At 60.0% G+C, this 23546-nt stretch overlaps 1 protein-coding gene across 1 annotated transcript in view; it reads left to right on the top strand.

Moving 5' to 3' along the window:
• The first annotated feature begins 678 nt into the window (after positions 1–678).
• HMCN2 (hemicentin 2) overlaps positions 679–23546 on the top strand; it is a 35016-nt gene continuing 12148 nt past the window's right edge. The window contains 51 exon segments of the mRNA XM_036394203.2: positions 679–907; positions 1807–1877; positions 2676–2834; positions 2994–3116; positions 3210–3381; positions 3710–3816; positions 4056–4176; positions 4271–4543; positions 4668–4812; positions 5081–5202; positions 5290–5562; positions 5650–5791; positions 6353–6480; positions 6861–6974; positions 7082–7231; positions 7861–8055; positions 8250–8345; positions 8692–8816; positions 9094–9238; positions 9348–9460; positions 9714–9870; positions 10052–10214; positions 11895–12022; positions 12131–12239; positions 12478–12647; positions 13159–13254; positions 13363–13539; positions 14555–14674; positions 14838–14999; positions 15192–15479; positions 16001–16168; positions 16335–16448; positions 16624–16710; positions 17217–17402; positions 17801–17965; positions 18341–18454; positions 18567–18709; positions 18863–19013; positions 19250–19468; positions 19685–19798; positions 19864–20051; positions 20234–20330; positions 20572–20733; positions 21094–21207; positions 21300–21431; positions 21917–22014; positions 22016–22061; positions 22179–22338; positions 22633–22757; positions 22840–23026; positions 23169–23266. Coding sequence (XP_036250096.2) covers positions 679–907; positions 1807–1877; positions 2676–2834; positions 2994–3116; positions 3210–3381; positions 3710–3816; positions 4056–4176; positions 4271–4543; positions 4668–4812; positions 5081–5202; positions 5290–5562; positions 5650–5791; positions 6353–6480; positions 6861–6974; positions 7082–7231; positions 7861–8055; positions 8250–8345; positions 8692–8816; positions 9094–9238; positions 9348–9460; positions 9714–9870; positions 10052–10214; positions 11895–12022; positions 12131–12239; positions 12478–12647; positions 13159–13254; positions 13363–13539; positions 14555–14674; positions 14838–14999; positions 15192–15479; positions 16001–16168; positions 16335–16448; positions 16624–16710; positions 17217–17402; positions 17801–17965; positions 18341–18454; positions 18567–18709; positions 18863–19013; positions 19250–19468; positions 19685–19798; positions 19864–20051; positions 20234–20330; positions 20572–20733; positions 21094–21207; positions 21300–21431; positions 21917–22014; positions 22016–22061; positions 22179–22338; positions 22633–22757; positions 22840–23026; positions 23169–23266 — 7441 coding nt within the window.

Here is a 23546-nt window from a genome sequence, read left to right on the forward strand (position 1 = left end):
CGGCCCGGCTCCGGCTCCGTCTGTGCTCTGCGTGGCTCTTTGCTCCCTGTTCGTGGGGTGGCTGCGTGGCTGAGCCCCCCACAGAGCCCCCTCCCCTCCAAGCCCCTTTGCAGACCCCCGTTCCAGGGCCCTTTGCCCAGCAAGGGGGAGTTTCGAGTCCTTGGGGCTCCTTTCACAGCTGTCTCTCCCCCGCTGGGGTTTGGCAGGGTTTCCTCACAGGTGCTCAGCTGTGACCCCCGTGTCCTCCCCTAACCCCCTGCTCCCCCCAGCAGAGCAGGGGCTCTCTGAGCCAGGGGGTCAGGGCTGGGGAGGGGGCCTGGGCAGCGTTTCTGACAATCCCGTGGGCTGCAGGATCTGCTTCCCAACCGCTCTATCTCCATCCCGATTCCCTCCAACTCCCACCCACCTCCCTGCCGCGTCGCTGGCTCCAAAATTCCGCTTTTTCCTCCCTCCCTCCCTCGCTGCTCCCTCCCAGAAGTTGAACGCTGGAGGAGCAGGTCCGCAGCTGCGGAGGGCTGGGCGGTGCCTGCCCGGGGTCCCTTCGCTGTCCCCGCCGCGTGTGGCCCCTCGCACACCGTGTCCCTCCCTCCCTCCCTGCTGCGGGGACGCTCCCAGCGGCTCTGCGGGAAGGACGAGGACAAGAGGGGCGCTCCTGACACCTGAGCGTGTCCCCCCGCCATGCCGCCCCACGGAGGGGTGTTCGTAGCTCTCTGTACGCTGCTGGCCCTCGGTGCGGCCGAGAGCCCCCCAGGGTGGGCCACTCTGGCCTTTGTGTTCGATGTCACCGGCTCCATGTACGACGACCTGGTGCAGGTGATGGACGGCGCCTCGCGCATCCTGGAGCGGACGCGCAGCAGGAGCACCAAACCCATCAGCAACTACGCCCTGGTGCCCTTCCATGACCCAGGTAGGTCCGGGACAGGCTGAGGGTGTGTCCTGCCATGGAGGGGCTGTGAGGAGCTGGGCTGTGCCCCTGGCTGGGTCTGTGCTTGAAGCGTGCACTTCACAAGTGCTCCCACTGCTCCTTCTCCCTGTTTTAGATGCCGTGGTGAGTGCTGTGCTGGGGATGACACCTCAGCAGCTGGGCTGGGGCTCCTGTCCCCAAGCCATCCTGGGGGCACAGGCTGGGTTGTTTGCACTGTGTTAATCCCAGGGGTGCTGGCACTTTGTTGTGGGTGGCTCTTCCCCTTCCAGCCTGCTCTGTCTCCTTGGACTAACCATGGGGGTATTTCTGTCCAACTCCACAACGAGCTTCCAGGTCACCTCAATAAAAACAACACTTGCTAAGAGGCTTTGATAACTTGCTGTGATACCAGAATCATTTCTTTCTGCCCCTACTTTTGTCCTGTTTTTGTGCACATCCATAAAAGAGCAGCTGCTCCCCAAAAGAGCCCTGGCCTCCTCCAAGGAGAGAGGCACCCAAGCTTTATTTTCAGCTGAAACACAGAGTTGAGTGAAATCATTGGCGCCAGACAGGGAAGGAGGCAGAGGCAGTGAATGGATTCCTGCATTGCTTTGCTGGGAGCCTCCCCCAGTAGAAAAGGGCACAGGGTTTGCAGCTCACCCTGGCTGGGACCACCCAGCGTGTCGGGAGAAATTCCTGGCTGTAGGAATAGTCTGCCAACGTGGTCGCAGTATGGGCACAGGGGCTGGTCTGCCCAAAGCCACCTCTCTGCTGGTGCCAGGCCAGGGTAGATGCTGGACCCTGAGTCTCACGGGTGCCAGGAGCACCAGCAGTGTGGGTGGTGTTGGAAGGAGCTGGTGCTGGGCTCAGGGGACTGAGTGGTGGCATCTGTGTGCTCGCAGAGGTGGGACCTGTCACCCTCACCACGGACCCCCAGCTCTTCCAGCAGCGCCTGCGGGAGCTCCATGTCCAGGTAGGCATCCTCAGCCCCCATCCTTGGCACTGCCTGGTGGTGGGTTCTGGGGGCAATTCCTGCATCCCCCACAAGTGTGATGGGGGTTCAGGCTGAGCCAGACTGGCTGGGGGCTGCACACAGGGCTGGGAGTGGAGAGGATTGGTGATGATGCTGTCCCAGAGTCCTGCAACAGGGCAGAGAATTCCCAGTTCACAGTTCTTATGCTGATCCCAGAAGAGTTTGCCCAGACTCTTCATGGAACCAAAAATCCCCTTTTCTACAACCACTGCCTGATAATTGAGTTTTTAATTTCTGGGTTGGTTGTTTTTTTTTTTTTAATTTTAAATTACTTTGTCTGTTTTCTGCCAGCTGAAATGTTCCCCGGGAGCTTAATCCTGCTTTATCCATCCCCACTCTTGCCCTGCCTCCTGTGAATTGCTAAATCCCTGTGGCTTTTCCCTTCGGATGCAGCTGTTTTGGCAGGAGGTGTCACGCTGAGGCTGCAAATGCTTTCCCAGCCCTTCGGGGTGCCAAGCCCTGGGAAAGTGGGAGCTGGTCCTCTCTGTGCCAGGAGGCTTCCCTGGGGTGGCTGGCACAAATGTGCCCACTTAAAGCTTTCTGTGACCATGGATCCCCAAACGGGTGCTTTAATTATCCTCGTTAGCGAGACAGGGCCGGGTCCGTGTGATCCCGAATGTCCCTGCAGTTCCATCCCGCTGACTCCAGTAACATGAGGCCGTTCCTCCCCGTGAGCATCCCCCGGGTGGGATCCTGCCGGGAGCTGAGCCCTGGGTGGCTCCGTGCCTGTGTCCCCAGGGCGGGGGGGACTGCCCGGAGATGAGCGTGGGCGCCATCAGGGTGGCCGTGGAGATCTCGCATCCCGGCTCCTTCGTTTACGTCTTCTCGGATGCTCGGGCCAAGGACTACGAGCAGCAGGAGGAGCTGCTGCGGCTGCTGCAGCACAAGCAGAGCCAGGTGAGCGGCCCCGGCTCCTGCGGCTGCAGCACCGCATCAGCGAGGCGCAGAGATGAAACCCTCGCACTGGGGGAATTTTGCACCCCCCCGGGGCCGATTCGATGTCCTGGGATGCTGGTGGGTGCCAGCTGTGTCCCCTCCCGCGGGTTGCTGTGGCAGGTGGTGTTTGTGCTGACGGGGGACTGCGGGGACAGGAGCCACCCCGGGTACCGCGTGTACGAGCGCATCGCCGCCACCAGCTCAGGGCAGATCTTCCACCTGGACAAGCAGCAGGTGACAGAGGTGAGTGGGGACACCTGGCCCCTTGTGCTGAAGTGAGGCTGTGCCGGCTGGGGAGGGGAGATCCAGGTTTAATCCTCCCCTGACTGCCTGCAGGTGCTGAAGTGGGTGGAAGAGGCCATCCAGGCTTCCAAGGTCCACCTGCTGTCCACAGACCACGAGGATGGTGGGGAGAACACATGGCAGGTCGCCTTTGATCCCAGCCTGAAGGAGGTCACCATCTCCCTGAGTGGCCCTGCCCCAGGGATCAGGGTCCAGGACCCAGCAGGTAGGAGCTGGGAGAGGGACAACAAGGAGAGGTGGGGCTTTGGCCCCCACAAAGACCTCAGGTGAGGACAAGCAGCAAGGGGTTCACAAAACCTGCCCTAAAACTCAAATGAAAAGGTGATGAGCTACAAAGCCCCCAGCAAACACCAGCACATGTCCCTGCTCCCCTCCCAGGCTGGCTTTGCCTCTGCCTTTGAGGGTTTTCCCTGGCTGTGAGCTGTGACGGGCTCTGCACTACCCTGAGCCCTGGGGGAGGTGATTCCCAGCTGCTGTAGGAGCCAGGGGATGGACCTGGCTTGCCCACCTGAGGCATTCGCTTCCTGTCACAGGAAAGGTCCTGGAGAAGGGCCGAGGTCTGAAGGAGCTGCTCAGCATCCCCAACTCAGCCATGGTGGTGGCCCTGGAGCCCTACGAGCCAGGGACGTGGCTGGTCACGGTAGGCTGCTGGCAGAGCTGCACATCCTCTGCCTTTCCCTGATGGATGTTTAGCTTGCCAGGCTTTTCCAGGGGTGGACTATCCCCATCCATCTCTGGCCAGGCAGAGGATGTGTGAGCAGGCTGGAAGGGGCCGGCTGCAACCTCTCCCTTCCCATCTCCTCTCCCTTCCCATCTCCTCTCCCTTCCCTCCTCCTCTCCCTTCCCTCCCTCAGCACTTGACTCTCGATCTGCTTCCAGACCCGGAGCAGTGGCCGCCACTCGCTGAGGATCACGGGCATCAGCAATGTTAATTTTCAAGCCAGCTTCTCCACCCAGCCGGAATTTGACACCAGCCAGCCCGGAGAGCGGCCGGTGCAGGGTGAGGCTGGTGCTGCCCGAGGGGCTGGGTGCCGCATTTGGGGGTTTTGCAGCCGGGAATGTGGTTGGTGGTTTTTTCCCTCCCCGCTTTGCAGGTCTGCCCATCTCTGTGCTGCTGAACTGCACGGGTCTGAGGCCGCCTGGGCGCCTGCAGGAGATCGAGCTCTTCAACACCTCGGGCCACGTTCTGCTCTCGCTGCCCGTGCAGCCCCTCCTCAACTCCTCCGCCGGCCCCAGCGCGCAGCTCTGGGTGGGCTCGCCGCTCTGGGTCCCCCCGGGGGACTTTCTGCTGAAGGTGAAGGGTGAGGATGGCCAGGGCCACCCCCTGCACCGCCTCTCAGGGGTCACCTACACCAGCGTGGTCCCCGGTGAGTGCAACCCGCGGGTGCTGAGCAGGGACCAGAGGCTGCAGCACCACCTCTGCTTTGGTTTCTCCTTAGTCGTTCTGCTTCCAAGGGTGCTGTACATCTGCACATCCCCAACCCCTTCCAGGTCTGCCTAAAGTGAACATCTCCAGCAATATCCAGGCTTACAGCCGTGAGCCACAGCTCATCTCCTGCTCTGCACAGAGTGAGGTCCCTTTCCAGCTGCAGCTCAGCCGTGGCAGGAGGAAGCTTGGGGAAGAGCAGCTCTTCAGGTGAGCGTCTGGCATGGCCCAGTGAGCCCCAGGAGGGTCCCATGTGAGTCCCTGAGCTGTGCCAGATGAGGGGTGCTGTGTGCTGAGTGAGTGCCTTCAGGTTCTGAGCATCCCAAGAGGAAAATCCCAAGAGACAGGCCCACAGCAAATGGAGATGCACCTCTGCCTGACTCAGATGAAACAAAAGCCCCAGGGAGTAGGACTAGGATGGTGGCATGGCGGACCCACGGTGGGAGTGATCCATATTTTCATCTCTCCCTTTTTGCAGGATTTCAGGGAACATCAGCTGGTTGATCCCTGCAGTGTCTGAGAGTGATGAAGGCTTTTACGAGTGCACGGCCACGAGCAAGGTCGGAGTGTCCCGGGCCCGCGCCTACCTCTCTGTCTCAGGTGGGGGCTGCTTGTGCCAGGCCTTGGAGCCTTTCCCATGGCTGGGCACAGGCTCCTTTCACCCAGGCATCCATCCCACGTTTGTAGAGCCACCACCACGTCTCATCGCCCCGGGCAACATCACAGCTTCACCGGGCCAAGACGTGGTCATGTCCTGCGTGGTGCTGGGGGATGTGCCCTACAACCTGACCTGGAGCTGGGATGGGAAGGTGGCACAGCCAGGGGACGGCAGGACCCGGCTGCTGCAGAACAGCTCTCTGGAGATCAGCCACGTGCAGCCAGGGGACGGGGGCCTGTACGAGTGTGTGGCACAGAGCGCCCGTGGCACTGCCACTGCCTCACTGTGGCTCTTCATCCAGGGTAGGCTGTGCCCCTGTGTGGGAGCCTGGCCTGGGCGAGGGTGCTGAATGGCACCTGGAGGCTGAGCCCTGCTCCAACCCCGTGCAGAAGCGCCGTGGGTGAAGGTGGACCCCAGTCCCCAGCGTTTCAGCAGGGGCCAGGAGCTGCGGCTGAACTGCACGGCCGGGGGCCACCCCCAGCCCCAAACCACCTGGAGGCACTGGGGCTGGCCACTGCAGCAGGATGAGAGGTAACCCTGGGGAGCCCGGAGCCTCCATCCTGCCTGTCCCACAGGGATGGGGCTCCCCTTGCAGGGATGTACGAGGTGAGGGGAGGGAGGCCTGGGGCTGCCATAGCCCTGGAAAGAGGGAGGCATTGCAGTATCCCAGCCCCTGCTCCTGAGATGCTTGGCATGCTGCTGGCCTTAATTTCCTACATTTATTTTTAAGCTGTCCTGCCTTATCCAGGTCACTGTCCCCACTTTGCACACCTGGTGTGAGCTCAGGTCTCAAAATACTCCTTGTACTTCCCCTTAATTTCTTCTGCTTTTTGCCTTTCAACTCCTGCCCGTGTCAGGCTGTGAGTGCAGGGGTTCACTTTGGTGAAGGCTTTTTCATCTCACAAGCCCAATTCTCAGTGCTTTTCCCTGCTTCAAAGCAAAGTCCTTCCCTGCAGCAGCTGGCTCTAAGTGCTGACCCACATCCACCACCTGCCCAGCATGGCCTGAAACCTGCTTATTTATATCAACACATTTTCCATCATCCCTGTTTCCATAGGGCTTGTTTCTCCCTTTCTCTCCCATTTGCTGCAGGGTTTTCAGGGATGCTGAGGGTTCCCTGCACATCAGGTCTGCTGTCCCAGAGGATGCAGGGAATTACAGCTGCTATGCCAGCAGCACTCTGGGCTGGGATGAGCAAGTGGTCACCCTGGAGTTCACTGGTACCTGATCCCTGGCAGCACACTGGGAATGGGGCTGTGTGTGATAAAGGGTGTTGGGGTCAGCACAGTGGGAATGGGGCTGTGTGTGATAAAAGGCATTGGGGGACAGCACCTTGGGGATGGGGCTGTGTGTGATAAAGGGTGTTGGGGTCAGCACAGTGGGAATGGGGCTGTGTGTGATAAAAGGCATTGGGGGACAGCACCTTGGGGATGGGGATGTGTGTGATAAAAGGCACTGGGGGACAGCACCTTGGGGATGGGGGATGTGTGTTATAAAGGTGTTGGGGACAGCTCCCAGGGCTCTGGGTTCCCCTTGGGCTGCATGGCATTGCCCCCAGAGCAGCAGAGGGTGACCAAATTCACCTCTCCCCACGGCACAGAACCCCCTGCCATCCTGGCAGTGACGCCCAGCCTGAAGGTGCTGGTGGGCGAGGATGTCACCCTGGAGTGCTGGGTTTCAGGGTGGCCCCCGCCCCGCATCGTGTGGCACAAAGGTGAGACCGGGGCCCTCACCGGGCCCCCTCCCCCGCCCCGCGGGGACACCGCCCGTGGCTGTGGCACGGCAGGAGCCCACCGAGGCGCTGACACGGGGCTCTGGCAGGGGAGCAGGCGCTGGCCGCGTTCCCGGCCGGCAGCCAGCGGGCGGTGCTGCGGCTGCAGGCGGTGCGGGAGGAGGACGCGGGGCTCTACGGCTGCCGGGCCCTGGGCGAGGCGGGCACTGCCTCGGACAGCACCGTGCTGCACGTGGGATGTAAGTCCTGCCGTCGGATGTAAGCCCTGCTGCGTCCTACCGAGGGACCCAAGCCTTTTCCACAGCTCGGCTTGGTGCCTCAGCTCCCCTTTGCTGCTTTCCAAGGCTTCCCAGCAGGGAGGTGTTGGTGCTTGGCACAGGAATTCCAAGCTTTGGGAAGATGCAGGAGGCTCAGCAAGTGGGAAAAGACAAGGCAGTTGTTTCTGCACAGGGACATGAGGGCTTGGGGTGCAGCTGGGGATGCAAAGTGCATGCAGTGGGATTAGGCAGAGGTGGGGGCTGACTTTTGTCTGTCTGAAAATGCAGGTGGAAATCTTTTGCTGGAGGCAGAAGGGATGAAAGAGCATGAGGAGGAGGAGGAGGGAAGGCTCTGCATTGAGGGCAGCAGGGTTTAAAGTAGTTAAAGGTGGAAAAGTGCAAGTAATTTTGCTGAGCCAGGGGTTGATGAGTGTAACTGGAAGAGGTAGAAACTGCAAAGGCTCTGTCAGCTTTGGAAAAGCACCAAATGTGGGTCTTGTAACTTGTCAGGGCACCCAGCCCATTGGTTTTGCAGCCCCATCCCTTCTCCAGGCTCAGCTGTGGGGATGCTGGACCTGCCTGAGCCCTTTCTCTGCTGCTCTCTCCTCCAGCTGCCCCTCACTTTCCTGAGCCCCTGGGCGACGTGGAGGTCAAGGTTGGGGACAGAGTGAGCCTGCCATGCCGTGTGGAGGGATCTCCCCTGCCACAGGTCACCTGGTCCCGGGAGGACGGGAAGCCCGTGGTGGGCTGGCAGGGCCCACGGGAGGTTTCCAGCCAGCTGGAGACTGCCCAGCTCCTCATTGACAGTAAGAGCTGAGTGTGCATGCATTTATTTGTATTTTTAACTCTGGCGTGCAGTAACAGCCTGCAAGAATCCAGCTCTGAGCAGTCTGTCCCCACTGGAGATGGTGGTGGGGCAGGGGAGGGTGGTCCCTGCCTTGGAGCTTGCTCAGGGCTCTCCAGCCCCACCAGGCTGAGGCTTCTTCCCACTGTGCTGCAGGTGCCTCGCTGGATGACCAAGCCATCTACATCTGTGAAGCCCAGAACGAGTTTGGGAAGATCCAGGCAGAGATCAAGCTCACAGTCACAGGACAGGGTTTGTTTTTCAGTGCTTTGCTCGGGAATCCATCCCAGTGAGCCGGCAGGGGTGAGGGCAGAGACCAGAGCAGCTGTCTCTGGTCCTGAGCTGGCCACAGTGAATGCTCAGAGACCCCAGGGCAGGGTTTGGGCAATGCCCTTGCAAGCCCTCTTTGGCTTCATGTGCTGCCACGGACTCACACTGCAGTGAATATCCCCAAATTCCTGGGGAGTGGAATCAGAGCTGGCTTATGCTGAGCCAGGATCCAGACCTTGGAACAAAGGTGATCTACCTCCATTCTCCTGAGTGCTCCTGGCCAGTTTATCACTGATTAATGCTGATTCTCTTTCCCCCTTTCAAGCAGCCCCAGAAATAGCCCTTGCATCCCCCGTGGTCCGTGTGCTGCCGGGCCAGCCCGTGTCCCTGCCCTGTGTGATCCTGGCTGGGAGCCCCTTCCCAGCCCGCCGCTGGCTGAAGGATGGGCACATGGTGAGAATTCCAAGCCTGCTGGCATCTTGGCTGGGTGGGTGGGTGGGCACCTGCCCCCTGGGGGGGCTTCACTGCAGGATGGCTCCCCCAGCCTTTGGGGCGAAAGCTGCCGGTGAAAGAATCCAGCAGAGCATTTGTGTTGGGAAGGCACTGTGGGTTTATCTCCACATCAGGGTGCTGCTCAAGGATTCATTCCTGGATGTGCCCCAAAGATGCAGGGATGTGTTGGCGTTTGACCCTGCCACCTGTCCTGTCCCTGCTCTCTGCCCGTGTCCAGGTAGCCCCGGGTGGCCGCTATTCCATGCGGGCTGATGGGAGCCTGCACGTGGAGCAGGTGTCCCAGGGGGACGCAGGAACCTTCACCTGTGAGGTGACCAACGCCCTCGGCTCGCACAGGCAGGACGTGGCCCTGGTCATCCACGGTGAGTGGCAGGGAGCTGGGTGTCCCCTCTGAGCAGTGACACAGGGCAGGTGCTCTCCATGCTGGATGTGGCCCTGGCCATGCAGGACGAGGCTCCTCTTCCCTCCCAGCTCCTCCCAGCATTGAGCCTGGCCCTGTTCTGGTCACTGCCACCGAGGGAGCTGCTGTCACCCTGCAGTGCAATGCCACCGGCGTGCCACCCCCCACTGTCACCTGGGCCAAGGTAGGGGAGAGGGACAGGGGGCTGTGTGCCCCTGCCAGCCCGGCTGGGGCCATCCTCGGGTTCAGGGAAATGTGTTTGAAGGGGTAGAGCTCTCCAGAGTGGCTGTGGCTGCCTGGGGAGGTGGCACCAAGTGCCCTGGGCAGCTGGGACCAGGGTGTGGCCTGCCCTGATGTGTCCAGAGCTCTCTTCTTGCCTTTAGGATGCTCAGCTCATGGGAGAATCTCTGCCTTTCTCCCTTCCTTTTCCTCTGTAGGGCACAGAGCCCATTTCACCGAGCCCACACTACCAGCTTGACCCCAATGGGACTCTCCTGATCCCTTCATCGTCCCCTGGGGATGCTGGCACCTACTTCTGCACAGCCACCAGTGCAGCAGGGTTCTCCAGCCGGGAGATGCAGCTCTCCATCAGCAGTGAGTGCTCAGGACAGCTCCAGAGGGGTCTGGAGGGAGAGAGAATGACCTGGGAATGCTCCTGGCATCCTTGGAGCACCAATCCAGGTGCCAGATGGGTTTGGAGGATGGGAAGAGGAGCAGCGAGGGCTGTGGGGCACCTGAAGTGTCCCTGCACCAGCTGTGCCCCCTCTCCATGCAGCAAAGCCCAGGATCAGCGTGAATGGATCACAGACATCAGACCCTGTCCCCATCCTGGCTGTGCTGGGGCAGGAGACCACCCTGCCCTGCGAGGCCCAAGGATTCCCCCCTCCCCTGGTGGTGTGGAGCCGGCAGCTCCAGCCCCTGCCCCTCACCAGCACCAGGTAAGGAGGGTTCTGGGTGCTGGGGCCACCATCTCCAGGGATTTTGTGTCTCTTCAGAGAGATGCCAGGTCCATGAAGGGACTGAGCTGCTTGGCAGGGGGACGTGAAGGGCACCCCTGGCATCCTGTGGGCAATGCAGGAGCTGAGGCAGTGAGCAGAGCATTAGCTCTGCTCTCCTTGGAGAGCACCAGGCTTTTCTTCCATCTTCCAAACATCTGGGACCAAGCAGCTGCTTCCCATCATTCATGTGCCTACCCTGGACATGAGGTTGGGAAGGAAAGGCAGCTCCAGTGCAGCTCCTCAGTCTGCTGTCTGTCTGTCTGCCTTCCTGCACATTCCTGCCTTGTGCTGTCACAAGGTCAAGGATGTGCCTGGGGATGGTGAATCCCTGTGGGAAGTGTTGGACCAGGGCCTGGTGCTTCTTGGGACAAGGTTTGGCACAAACACAGTTTTTAGCCCAGCAGTGGCTTTGTCTGCCCTGGATTTGGGGTTTTAGGCCAGTTCAGTTCCAGTGAGTGACTTCTGGAGGGACAAATCAATTTGTAGATGGCGTTGAAGCTGATGACAGCCATGGGACAGTCAGTTAATGTGATTTGGTGGGTGAGGATAAACTCATATCCAACCATTCTCCAGGTTATCTGGTGTCTTGGTCTTCCAATGTTTTCCCCATGTGTTAGCACCATGTTGGAAGGGATCCCTAAAGCCACGGGCCTTGGTCTTGGGCTTAAACACTTCTTACCTGTCCCTGAGGATGGCTGTAGCCTGGGGAAGCAGGAAGGCAGCTTGGTTTTGCTCTTCTTGGGGCATGCATTGCCTTGCTGTTCATGCCTGCTTTGCCATGGCTGTTCCTGGCTGACCTGTGCTGCTCCCCACATCTCAGCTGGCCTGTCCATGCTGGGTGATTTATGGGAGCACAGCAGGAGGAATCTGCAGCCGTGGGCTGAGATGATGTTATGTCTGTGGAGCACAGATGGGGCTGGCAATGAGAGCAGGGCCAGCTCCAGCTGCAGGGACTGAGCTCTGGGGGGACCCTGGTCCTCCTCCATCCCCCTGAGCTCATGTGCTGCCTCGTGCTGAGCTCGTGCAGGGGCTGAGCAAAGGGGATTTGCCCCCATGGGCAGCTGTGCCACTGTAGTGGTGTTTGCAGGGGTCCCAGGACGAGGGAAGAGATGAGAATCTTGACTCTATGTTTTAGAAGGCTGATTTATTATTTTATGATCTATATTATATTAAAAGAAAATGGTATATTAAAACTATAATAAAAGAATAGAAGAAAGGGTTTCATCAGAAGGTTAGCAAGGAAAGGAAAAGAATAATAAAATGTTGTGACTGACCAGAGAGTCTGAGACAGCTGGACTGTGATTGGCCATTAATTAAAAACAATCACATGAGACCAATCAAAGATGCACCTGTTGCTTTCTACAGCAGGAAATAATTATTGTTTACATTTTGTTTCTGAGGTTTCTCAGCTTCTCAAGAGAAAAATCTTAGCAAAAGTATCTTTCAGAAAATATGTCTGTGACAGTGCCACCCTCTTTGAGTGGGAGGTGGCCATGGTGACCTTCTCTTGGCTGTCCTGGGGTGATGGTGAGCTCTGAGCCCTCAGCTCCTGCTCAGGGTTGGGTGATGGATGACATGGCTGTTTCTCCCATCCAGCTTTTCTGTTCCTTCTCCCCCAAGGTTCAGTGTCCTCCCTTCAGGATCCCTGCACCTGGCTGAGCCCCAGGTGACAGACAATGGCCTCTACACCTGCACGGCCACCAACGCTGCAGGGAACGCCTCGCTCAGCTACAGCCTGCACGTGCAAGGTTCAAACACCCTGCCCATGTGCCCCTAACCCTCCAAACCCTTGGCTGCCTCACACCCCTGTGCCAGAGACCGAGGGTGGTCACAGCCTGAGGTCCCCTCTCCCCCAGCTCCCCCCCAGCTGTGGATTGGTGATGGGGAAAGGCACCTGGCAGCTGTTGCCAACACCTCCCTGAGGATTCAGTGTCACACCAGGGGCATCCCCCCAGCCCAGATCCAGTGAGTGCTGCACTGCTGAGGCTCCCTGTGCTCCCAGGATGGGTGCTAGGGGTGACCCTTAGGGTGAAGGCATCCATTCCTTCTCCTTGTCCCTGGTGTCCCCTGCAGGCACTGCCAACCCCATTCCAGGGGACAAGGGGACAGTCCTTGCTGCCAGCAGCCCACTGCTCGCCCTGTTGGTGTGCAGAGACAGGGTGTGGGTGGTGGCAGGACTTGCTGCCCGTCCCCTTGCCCGCAGGTGGCTGAAGGATGGGCACCCTCTGGAGGGACAGGATGGAGTGGTGGTGTCCGAGGATGGTGGCACTCTGCTGCTCACACGAGTGGGACTTGGTCACCAAGGGCTCTACGTCTGCCAGGGCAGCACCTGGGCAGGGCTGGCCCAGGCAGAGGTGCAGGTTTCAGTGCATGGTGAGTGCAGCATCTGGGGTGAGGGGGGCTGTCCATCTCCTGTGTGTTGGGAGGAACGTGGCTGCCCAAAGAGGTGGGAGTTCTTGGCCCAGATTTTTGGTAGGAGCAGGGTCACTGGCTTGATCCCTCAGGATCTTGTCCTTGGTCAATGAAGCTGAGAGGTGATGGCATTGGCAGCACAGTAAATCCTTGACTGGTGTTTCCTGCTGGAGGGTCCTCCCCCAGCCCCATTTCCCCTCCACCAGCAGGACGTGGCTCTGAAGCTGAGCACAGAGATCCCTGCCTGGGAAGAATGGATGTCTCATCGAGGCAGGGACCAAACCTCTGGCTAGTTTGGGGAGCAGTGGTGGCACCGTGGGGGGATGTGGTCCCCTCCCAGAGCAGGGACTGAGCTGTAGCCCCTGGCTGCTGCTGTGCCAGGAGCCCTGGGTGAGCCTGGCTGTGCCCCAGGGCTCTGCCCTGTGCTGGCTGCAGGCAGACAGAGCCGCTGACAGGGGCTGCTGGGTTGCAGTGCCTCCGACCATCGAGCCCAGCGCGGTGGATTTGGCCATCCCCGAGAACGGCTCGGCATCCCTGGAATGCCTGGCCTCGGGGCTGCCTGCCCCCGGTGAGTCAATCCTGTCCTCAGCTCCTGCTCGCGAATCCCTGGGCTTTTCCCTGGCTGAGGGGGACAGCAGCATCGTTCCTCCCAGCTCAGCTCTCTGCTGCCCTGCAGACATCGCCTGGTACAAGGGGCAGGAGCGGCTCTGGGCCGGAGCGGGGCTGGCGCTGTCCGGGGATGGGCAGCGCCTGGAGCTGCCCCGTGCCCGGCTCTCCGATGCCGGCAGCTACCGCTGCGTGGCCTCCAACGCGGCCGGGCTGGCTGAGCTCCGGTACAGCCTGCGGGTCACCGGTGAGTGCAGCTGGGGCGGCTTCCTGAGAGATGGGGGCTCCCCCCTGGAATATCGTGTGGGACCGGTGGGGTTGTCCCAGCCCTCAGGATACATCTCTGGGAGATGGCTCTAGCAGAACCCTGTCCTCTGCTTCATCTGTAATTCCAGCCATGCAATCCCCTGTGTTCATCTCAAATGATATCCTGGAAAGCCATGGCCCCATGGATGGGTATTTCCAGGTCCCCATTACAGGGTCACCCACCCACCCTGTCCCTTTTGCACCCCGTGTGCCTGGTGACATTTCTGTCCCCCCAGACTCAGTGGTGGCTCCAAGACAGGCACTGGATGCTTTTTCTCCCTTGATCCAAGCACCCCTGCAGCTTCCCAGACCATTCAGCATGTCCGCAGCTCCGGGGGCTGAGCCAGGCCCTGGCTTTTCCCAGGGATGCTCTAGCTGGTGGAAGTCCTGCAGGCAGGTGGCCAGGGCGTGGAGAAGATCCAGTTCTCCTGCTCTGGGCTTGTTCCTGCAATCTCTTCCCAGGGAAATGTTTGCACGTCTGCCGTCCTGGCTCGGGTGCATTGTTTGGGTTCTGCTGTTTTTGTTTTTCAAGGGTTTCTGGGTGTTGAGGCTTTTCTTCTCCAAACTGATATCCCTCATGGGAAGGAGTTACCATTTTCCAGCCAGCTGTATTTATGAGCAGCTGAGAACATCACCCAGTAATGGAAAGAGTTGGGTAACCTTCTCAGTGAGCAGGGCTGCCTAATAAGGCTGTGTCTGGCCAACCTGACCTTGGCTTGTGTGTGGGATGCTTGGTCATCCTCTGCTGTGGGCCACGTGCAATTAAAAGCATCCCTCGCTTGGCTGGAGAGACAAGATTATTGTTTGCACATGGAGCCAGGGCAGGGGAATGTCGCTGGGGTTTTTGTGGCACCCAGCAGGGCTGCAGGGGGTGTGTATCCAGCAGGATGGAGCTCCAAGCTGCCCTTCTCCTCTTGCCCAGTGCCATCAATGAGCTGCTCCTCTCATCCCTGCAGTGCCTCCATCCTTCTCCTGGCCGGAGCCCGAGGCCGTGTCCGTGCTGGAGGGACAGCCTGTGCAGCTGGCCTGCGAGTGCCATGGGACCCCCCTGCCCACCCTGAGCTGGTGGAAGGATGGTAGGGCCCTGTTCCTCAGCCTCATCTCTCCCCACATGGGCTGACCCAGCCGTTGTTCTCCTTGGAGCAAGGAGTGCTTGTTGTTGAGCAGAATCCAGCTTGTGGGTGGGAATTTGTCCTGCTGGGAGCCTGAGGGGAAGCTGCTGTCCCTTTCCCTGGGCAGGTGAGCCCCTCTCCAGCCAGCCAGGGAGCCCAAAGCTGGTGTCCCCAGGGGGGAACATGGTGTACATGGAGAAGGTGGAGTTGCTGGACCAGGGGACGTACACCTGTGAGTGCAGGAATGCTGCTGGCAGCAGCAGCAAGGAGCATCACCTGGAGGTGCAAGGTGAGCATGGGGCACCAGAGACCTGTGGGGGCAGCTGGAGCTGTTGGCACTTCTCTCAGTGCAAGGTCCAGCTGGACCCTAAAGCCATTTCCTTGGATATTTTGGAAGGGATGTTGCTCCCTAGGTCAGATTTGCCCCATGGCTGAGGGAGCTGCTGCTCATCCCCTCCACCCCCTGTCCCTCTGCCCACAGCACTGCCAAGGCCCCAGGGCAGCAGCAGCAGCAGCACCCCAAGGAAGGTTTCTGTCATCGAGGGTGGTGAGACAGTTCTGGAGTGCGAGGCCATGGGCACAGCAGCCCCGTGGGTGACGTGGGTGAAGGACGGGCAGCCCGTGGCTGCTGGGGATGGGCTCCTGCTCACAGAGCAGGGGAGGAGGCTGCACATCCCCAGGGCAGGGGTGGCCCATGCAGGACACTACACTTGCCTGGCTGCCAACCCAGAGGGGCAGGAGCAGAGGGAGTTTGAAGTTGTGGTGCATGGTAAGGATGTGGGATGGGGCTGGGGGTGGGGTGGATGCAGGCAGGATGAGGAGGGTGGTGATGGGGAGTAACTTGATGTACAGCAGGTGTTGGACAATCCAGCAGGTCCCAGGGTTTTGCTTCAGGAATAGCTGTAGAACTGTGTCCAACAAGTAGGAGTTTCTTTCCAGAGCCATCACAGCAGATCATCTCATATAAAGTCCTCTACTACCTCATGGGTCAAGGTCACTTGAGTTATAAAAGTTCTGGGGTGGCTCAGGCCATCCCAGTGTGAGCCTGTAAGCCTGGGCTCAGGTGTGCAGGTAAGTGGCACATACTTGCTGTGGGTCACCTGTCCCACAACACCTTTAAAGTCACCATCTCCAGGTGATGCTAATGATCCTTCTGGGTTCATGTCCTAAAACTGGACAAAGCAAGAAGGTGGGAAAACCCAGGTTCACCCAGTTCTCCCCTCCTTGCTTTGCTCCTTTGATGTCCCAGCTGCTTTGCAAATGAGTGTCCATCTCCTTTTGCATCCCCAGTTCCTCCTGAGTTCATTCAAGGATCAGGACTGACAACCAATGTCAGCGTTTCCCTGCAAGGATCCCTGACTCTGACCTGTGAGGCCACTGGCATTCCCCAGCCCAGCATCACCTGGTTCTGGGATGGCTCTCCTGTCACCCCCAGCGAGCACACACAGCTGCTTTCAGGTCAGAGGTCTGCTTTGGGAATGTGTTTTGCCCCAACACTGATGAGTTCAAACTCATGGTGGAGCTACAGCCCCACAGGAGCACAGTTCAAACACCCCTCCCATCCAGCTGGGATGTGCTGGTACCTGGATCCAGGCCCTGATTCCCCTCTGCTCTGTCCTTCCAGGGGGCTGGCTGCTCAGGCTCACCCATGCACAAGCCCAGCATGGTGGTCACTATTCCTGCCTGGCCAGCAACATAGCTGGGGAGGCAAGGAGGCATTTCTATGTGGAGGTCCTAGGTAAGGAGGGCTCTTCTGTCTGGTGCAGGATTCCTGCTGGGGTTTCAGAGCTCCACCCTTGCAGGAATAGACATGAGTTAAGACTGGCCATGCTGGGTGTGCTGGAGTCCTTAGGATGTGAGCTCAGAGGCCAAGCTGGCCAGCTGCTGAAGTCCCTGGGGGCTTGTGTTCCTAGTTCCTCCCCACATTGAGAATGCAGATGAAGAAGACACCTTCAAGGTGCCCGAGGGCCACGCTGTCACCTGGTCCTGCCTGGCTTCAGGTGAGCATCGAGTGGGGAAGGGAGGTGGCATGAGCAAGGGGGAGATGGGGCCCAGGGGGCAGACCTGAGTCTCACTTTGGGGTGTGGAACAAAGGGATGGCTCCAGGCAGAGACATGGAAACAGCTGAAATGGGCTGCAGAGCTCGGTTGGGATGGTTCCTGGCTCTGCAGTTGTGCTGTCCGGGAAGGGCTGGGGAGGGGACGCCCATGTGGGGAGCCTGTTCCACACTGGAAGATCCAATCTTTCCCAAATGGAGCTAAAACTTCTCTAATCTCATTTCTCCCTTTAGTGATGGGAATAATTAATCACCTCCCACTCAGGACAGTTCTTTCTTCTTGCTGGCTCATCCAGCAGCTTCTAAAATCCTGATCCAGATCATGATAATGTTGATTTGGGATGATGTCTCTGCTTTTCAGAAAAGCTCTGACAGTGATCCCAGCCAGGCTGTGCTCACACATGGAAAAACTTCACACAAAGGCCAAAGCCCATTTTCCATCCCTCACAGGCAACCCACAACCCAAGATCACCTGGATGAAAGACAACCACCCTCTCCCTGGCACCTTCTCCATCTCCCCTGATGGGTCCTTGTTCCATATCCCACAAGCCTCCCTGGCCCATGCTGGTCTCTATTCCTGTGTGGCCTCCAACTCTGTGGCAAATCAGACCAAGAATTACCTGCTGGATGTTTTGGGTATGAGATGCCTTTGGATGGAGGCAGGGTCTCAGGTGTGAGCAGACTTAGTGGGTTTTAATGGCCTGCCCCAGGTAGGTGGGGAGGATCCCTTAGTCCTGCAGCCAAAGCGTGTCAGGGACCTGTCCCAAAGCCCTTGTGAGACCTCCTGGAGGAGCAGAAAGCACCTGCTTAGTGCAGGATCCATCTGTGATGGTGGCTTGTGGAAGGGGGGATGTGTCTTCTGGGTCTCTGTGGTTTTGGAGGGCAGCAGGGCAGGGCAGAGTCTGAAGCTGGCACAGGCTGGGTCAATTCCAACTGCCTGAACTTGGATCGTGCTCTCTGGTGGGGGGATGAAGCACTGGGAAGCTGAAGTGTGTGTGCCAGTGCTGATCTAACACACAACCACGTCTCTGCAGCCAGTCCCACCTCTGCTCAAGATGATTCTGCAGAAGAGGTGACAGTGATCATCAACAACCCCATCTCCCTGCTCTGCGAGGCCCTGCCATACCCATCTCCCAACATCACCTGGCTCAAGGACCAGGTTCCTCTCAAAGCATCCAGAAATGTCCTCCTGCTCCCTGGTACTGTGCTGCTGTTCCCTGGCTCTGCATGACTGTGGTGGCCCCTTGCTGTGCATGCCCTGGGGAGTGGGGCCTTTTCTTGGTCTGGCAGGGGTGCAGCACAGTGAGAAGGTGAGAAATCATCATCCTGCGGGACCTGAGGGCTCAGGGATCAGCTGGATGCTGCTCCTCCAAGTGCTGCATCCTCTGATAATAACAAGACTCCTCAGTGCTGGTTTTTACAAACCTGGGACTGGGCTCTAGAAGAGCATCAGGCTCCCTCCAGCCAGGCTTGCAGGTGCTCAGCAGATCCCTAGGGATGTGTTCAGGTGCTGCATGGGGAGAGAGAGCTGTGGCTGTGAGCAGCAGCCCTCTCAGGAGACCCCCTTTGTCCAGGTGGCCACGGGCTGCAGATCCTGAATGCCCAGGAGGAGGACACAGGCACCTACAGCTGCATCGTGGCCAGTGAGGATGGGGAGGCTGTGAAGAGCTATGCTGTGAAAGTCCTGGGTGAGGGAGCTCCCCACATCCTTCCTAATTCCTGCAGTGACCCCACCACTGTAACCAGCCCAGTGCTGCTTCCTTTGGCTGCCTTTTGCTTCCCTTTGTCTTTCCCCACCAGTTCCTCCTTGGATTGCCAGAGAGGATCCTCTGGGGGAATTTGCTGTGAAAGAGGTGAAAGCCAGGGTGAACAGCACAGTGGTGCTGGAGTGTGAGACCTGGGCTGTGCCCGAGCCAACCATCCACTGGTACAAGGACAAGCAGGTGAGGTCCAGCTGTGACCAGGGAGGAGCTGGGACTGTCCCAGGACTGTCCCAGCTGGATGGAGTGGGAAGATACCCTTTACACAGCTGGCTGGGCTCTGCCCCACTCCTGGGTGTGTAATCCTCCTCCTGCCCTTCTCTTTCTTCCCTTCAGCTTCTGGAAAGCTCTGAACACATCCAGATCCTCAGTGAGGGGCAGGTCCTCCAGATCCAAGCTGCTGGTGTCTCGGATTCAGGGCACTACACCTGTGTGGCCACCAATGCTGTGGGTGAAGATGACAGGGACTTCATTGTGCACATCCAAGGTGAGCCCTGGGCAGAGAGCCAGCACCCAGAGCAGGGGGTGTCTCAGCAAGGGCAGGGGTCCTCAGGGCCACTTGTGGGAGCAGAGAAGGAAAAGTTAAAAGTGAGCAGGAAAAAAAGTTAAAGCCTGCTGGAAAACAACAAACATCTCCTCAGCTGCAGTGAGGGCAGGTGCTGTGGATGCACCTGGGGATCAATGTCCCTGTTCCCCACAGCTGACCACAGCCTGTCCCCGCAGTGCCCCCCATCTTCCAGCAGCAAACAGGCCCCAAAGAAGCCCTTGAGATCTTTTATCGGGAGGAGGACCAGGATGGGGAGGTGACAGAGCACCGACAGGCTGTCCTTGGCCAGCCCACCGCTCTCTACTGTGACACCAGTGCCATCCCACCCCCCCAGCTCACCTGGTACAAGGATGGGGAGCCCCTCTCCCCTGGCCTGGGGGTGCTGATGCTGCAAGGTAATGGGCAGTGGGTGTGAACCCCCCTGTGGGGCCTGGGGGTGGTCCTGCTGCAGCCTTGTGGGTTGAGAGCATCCATAGCATGGGGGAGGATGGATCCTGTCCCCTTCCTGCTGCCACCACCCACAGCATCCCTGGGACCTCTGAGTCACTGGGGCTGTGCAGGGCAGGGCTGGGGGATATCCCACAGGCCCTGTGCCCTGTCCTGTGCCACAGGGGGCCGGGTGCTGCAGCTGCAGGCGGTGCAGGAGGAGCACAGGGGCAGGTACACCTGCGAGGCGGCCAACGCTGCGGGCCGGGACCGCCTGCACTACGAGCTGGAGGTGCTCAGTGAGTACAGGGACAGGGGACACTGGGCTGAGGCACGTGGCAGCCCCATAACCAGCTGCTCCCAGCTGCCCCAGCCATCCGTGGTGGCACAGAGGACCTGGAGGAGGAGGTGACGGCCACCATCAATGGCACTGTCCAGTTTGAGTGTGAAGCTACTGGGCACCCAGAGCCCACGGTGTCCTGGCTCTGGAATGATGTCCCCATAGAGGCTGGCCCACGGCACCAGCTCCTGGAGGGTGGCACTCTCCTGCAGGTTGGTGTTCCCCATAGCAGGTGGCTGTGCTGGGGAGAGACCCAGGGGACATCGGATGGAGGGGATGGGGCATCCTTTCCTCACAAAGGTGGCTGCCCTGGTCTCACCAAGGTCCCCATGGGAGCCCCAGCACCTCCCCAGCTTGGGGCAGCCCTCAGTGGTGCTCTGCTCCCCCTCTGCAGGTGGCAATGGTGGAGGTGGGTGACACTGGGAGTTACACGTGCGTGGCTGAGAACCCAGCTGGCTCAGCTGAGAAGCACTTTGCCCTCTCTGTGCAGGGTAAGGCATCTCCCCTTCCCTGGGTCACTGATTTACTGCCCTCCTCCTCTTTCTCCACCAACTGGAGTTCCCTTTGGCTCTGGAACTGCGTGGCTGCCTCTGTCCCTTTGTGCTGGTCACGCTCACCCTGTGTGAGGAGGCTGAGCAGGCTAAAGGCTCCGTGTGTGCTTCCTCCTGGGGAGGCATCAGCCCCACGGTGATGGCTCCCCTCTGGCGCTGTCTTTTGGGTGCACTGGAGCAGAATCTCCCTGGAGTGTGGCTGCAGACCCCGAGAAGGTCGATGGTGTTGTCAATGGCAGCGTCTCACTCGTGTGTGACATCCAGCCCCACCCGGCTGCAGAGATCACCTGGTACAAGGACGGCCACGTCCTGCGGCTCGGAGAGGAGGGGACTGTCACCCGAGGTGTGTTGGGATCAGCCAGGATCATTGCTCCCCTAATCCCCCTTTTTGGATGCCACGGTGGGTCCCCAGCTCAGCCTCTGTGTTGTGTGACACGCTAATGACATGCTAATGACACACTAATGGCACAATGCTGAGTGATCCTCTCTGGAGAGGACCAAGGGCTGCATCCTGCAGAGTTCCACGCTGCTGCTCCCTGGTGGCTCAGTGCTCCTTCCTGCGGGACACAGCAAGGCTTTGGATCTCAAAGACGGGAATTCCATGGCCAGACTCCTTTTGCATGGAGCTTGGCCGGGTGCTGGGGGATCAGTCACCTGGTTCTGCTCCAGGCTGTCCTGATTCCCTGCTCTCCTCTTCTTCCAGGCTCTCGGGTGCTGCAGCTCCCTGGCCTGCAGCTCTCCAGCTCAGGCACATACACGTGCATGGCACTGAACGTGGCCAGCCAGGACCAGAAGAGCTTCATCCTCACCATCCATGGTGAGTGCTGAGGGCTCAGCCAGGAGCTCTCCCCCGAGCTGACAGTGAGACCGGCTCTGTCTCACACCCCTGTCCCTGCTCATCCTCCTCAGAACCCCCAGGCACCCGAGACCCACAGCAGGAGACGCTGGAAGCTGACATGGGGACACCCCTGGTGCTGAGCTGCCCTGTCACCGGTGTGGCTGTGCCCTCTGTCACCTGGCTGAAGGACGGGCACCTGCTGGGTGTGTGTGCAGGGGATCGCTGTGCCAGCCTGCCACCCCCAGCCAGCCTCCCTGCTGCTCCCCTCCAAGCAGCCCTGCCTCAGTTTCCCAACTTCTAACCCCGCTGCAAGAGACCCTCAGGGCTGCACAGGGAGGGGACAGAGCACGAAGGGTCTGGCCTGTTCCCTGCAAGCTTTCAGGAGAGACCTGAGGTTCATTCCTGAGGCTCAAAGCCACGGGATGTGGGCATGATGGAGGGAGATGCAGGGGGTGAGCTCTCTGGGGACCAGCCCTTGGGGTGCTTGCTGGGACAGGGGTTTGCCCCCAAGCCAGTGTCTCTTTTCTCCTGTAAGGCTCCAGCAGTGAACTCTGCAAAAACCCTGCTTTGCTTTGCTTTAACAGTGTCCCCAAACCTGGGTCTGGGGGGAAAGCTCAGCAATGAGCCTGGGGAGGGCTGAGTGGAGGAGCCCTGCTCAGCCCCCCTCACCCAGGGTGTCTCTTTGCAGAGGTGAGCCCAGAGCAGGGTTTGGTGTCCGGGGGGGCCCAGCTCCTGCTCAGCCCCCTGCAGCCCTTCCACCAGGGCCGATACACCTGCCTGGCACAGGGCCTGGGGGCCTGAGACACGCAAGGACTTCATGGTGCTGGTGCGAGGTAGGGCTTCCCCGAGGCAGCCTGGGGAGCCTCAGAGGCTGAGCTCCCTGTGGAGCCTCAGAGGCGAGCCTTCCTCCCCCTGCTCCTCCTCCTCAGCCTCCCTCTCCCCTCGTGCAGTGGCCCCCCGGATCAGCGGTGCAGGGGACCCCAGCGAGCACAGCGTGCTGGAGGGCAGCAGGGTGAGGCTGGAGTGCCGGGCAGAGGGGCAGCCCAGCCCTCACATCTCCTGGCTGAAGGACGGGCGGCCCCTGGGGCTGCAGCCGCCCTCACACGCCCGGTGAGTCTTGGGGGGATGCCCAAGCGTCCTCATGGGCAAAATTGCTGGGCAGGGCACGGTGAGCTGTGCTGCTTCTTCTGTTGCTTGGTCTGGGATGTGCTCATCCCTGCTCTTTGCTGGGAGAATGTCATCTTGGGGTAAACCTGGGAGTCTGGGATGGCCACTGTCACCCTGCAGGGTCCCTGACCTTGCAGTGTGCCCAGAATCCTCATCCTTGGCTGTAAACTGAGCACACAGAGCACTTGTGCCCCACGGGATGGGCACCCGGGTCACCGTCCCGCCCTCCCCACGCAGGGTGTCCCCCGATGGCAGCGCCCTGCTCCTGGAGGGGCTGCGAGCCGCCGACTCCGGGGCTTACACGTGCGTGGCCCGGAACAGCCTGGGCGAGGACGCGCGGCTGCACACGCTGAACGTGCTGGGTGAGCAGGGCTGGGAGCTGCGGGGAGTGCCGGGGCCACCCCACCCCGACCGCCCCAGCAGCCCCTGTGTCCCCTCTCCCAGTCCCTCCCAGCATCGAGGGAGGCGCCCATGGTGAGCCGGAGGCGGCCCGCGCAGTCCTGTCCGCCGCGGTGACGCTGCAGTGCTGGGCACGGGGGTCCCCTCCGCTGCATGTGAGCTGGCTGAAGGACGGGCTGCCCCTCCGCCTGTCCCCTCGTGTCACCCTGCTCTCGGCTGGGCACGTCCTCCGGTGAGAAGCGACCCTGCAGCCGTGGTCAGGCTTCGGGGCTGGTGCTCGGGACACTGCGGCACCCTCCAGTGTCGCCCTGGGGAGCAGGCGGGCACCCGGAGCTGCTGTCTCCTCCCCATCCCCGTGTCCCATCCCACGTTAGGATCTCCCAGGCTCAGCTCTCCGATGCTGGACTCTACACCTGCATCGTCTCCAGCCGGGCGGGAGTGGCCGATCACAGCTTCGTCCTGCAGATCCAGGGTACAGGGCAGGGGCTGGGAGGGCACGGCAGGGGCACCTGGGCACTGCTTTTGTTGGCAGAGCACACTCTGTGCATGGCGCCCATTCCCGAGCAGTCCCGAGCCATTCCTCCACTGCTGGGGTGGGAGCAAAGCAGGAGCAGCCCCAGAGCAGCCCCAGAGCCTCCTGCAGGCGGGCTGAGCCATCTCTGGCTGCTCGCAGGATGTGACCGTGTTCACAGGGGTCTTAGGATGAGGGAAGAGATGGGGATCTGACTCCATGTTTCAGAAGGCTTGATTTA

This window comes from Molothrus ater, chromosome 20 (assembly GCF_012460135.2).
Source record: "Molothrus ater isolate BHLD 08-10-18 breed brown headed cowbird chromosome 20, BPBGC_Mater_1.1, whole genome shotgun sequence".
Classification (NCBI taxonomy): domain Eukaryota; kingdom Metazoa; phylum Chordata; class Aves; order Passeriformes; family Icteridae; genus Molothrus; species Molothrus ater.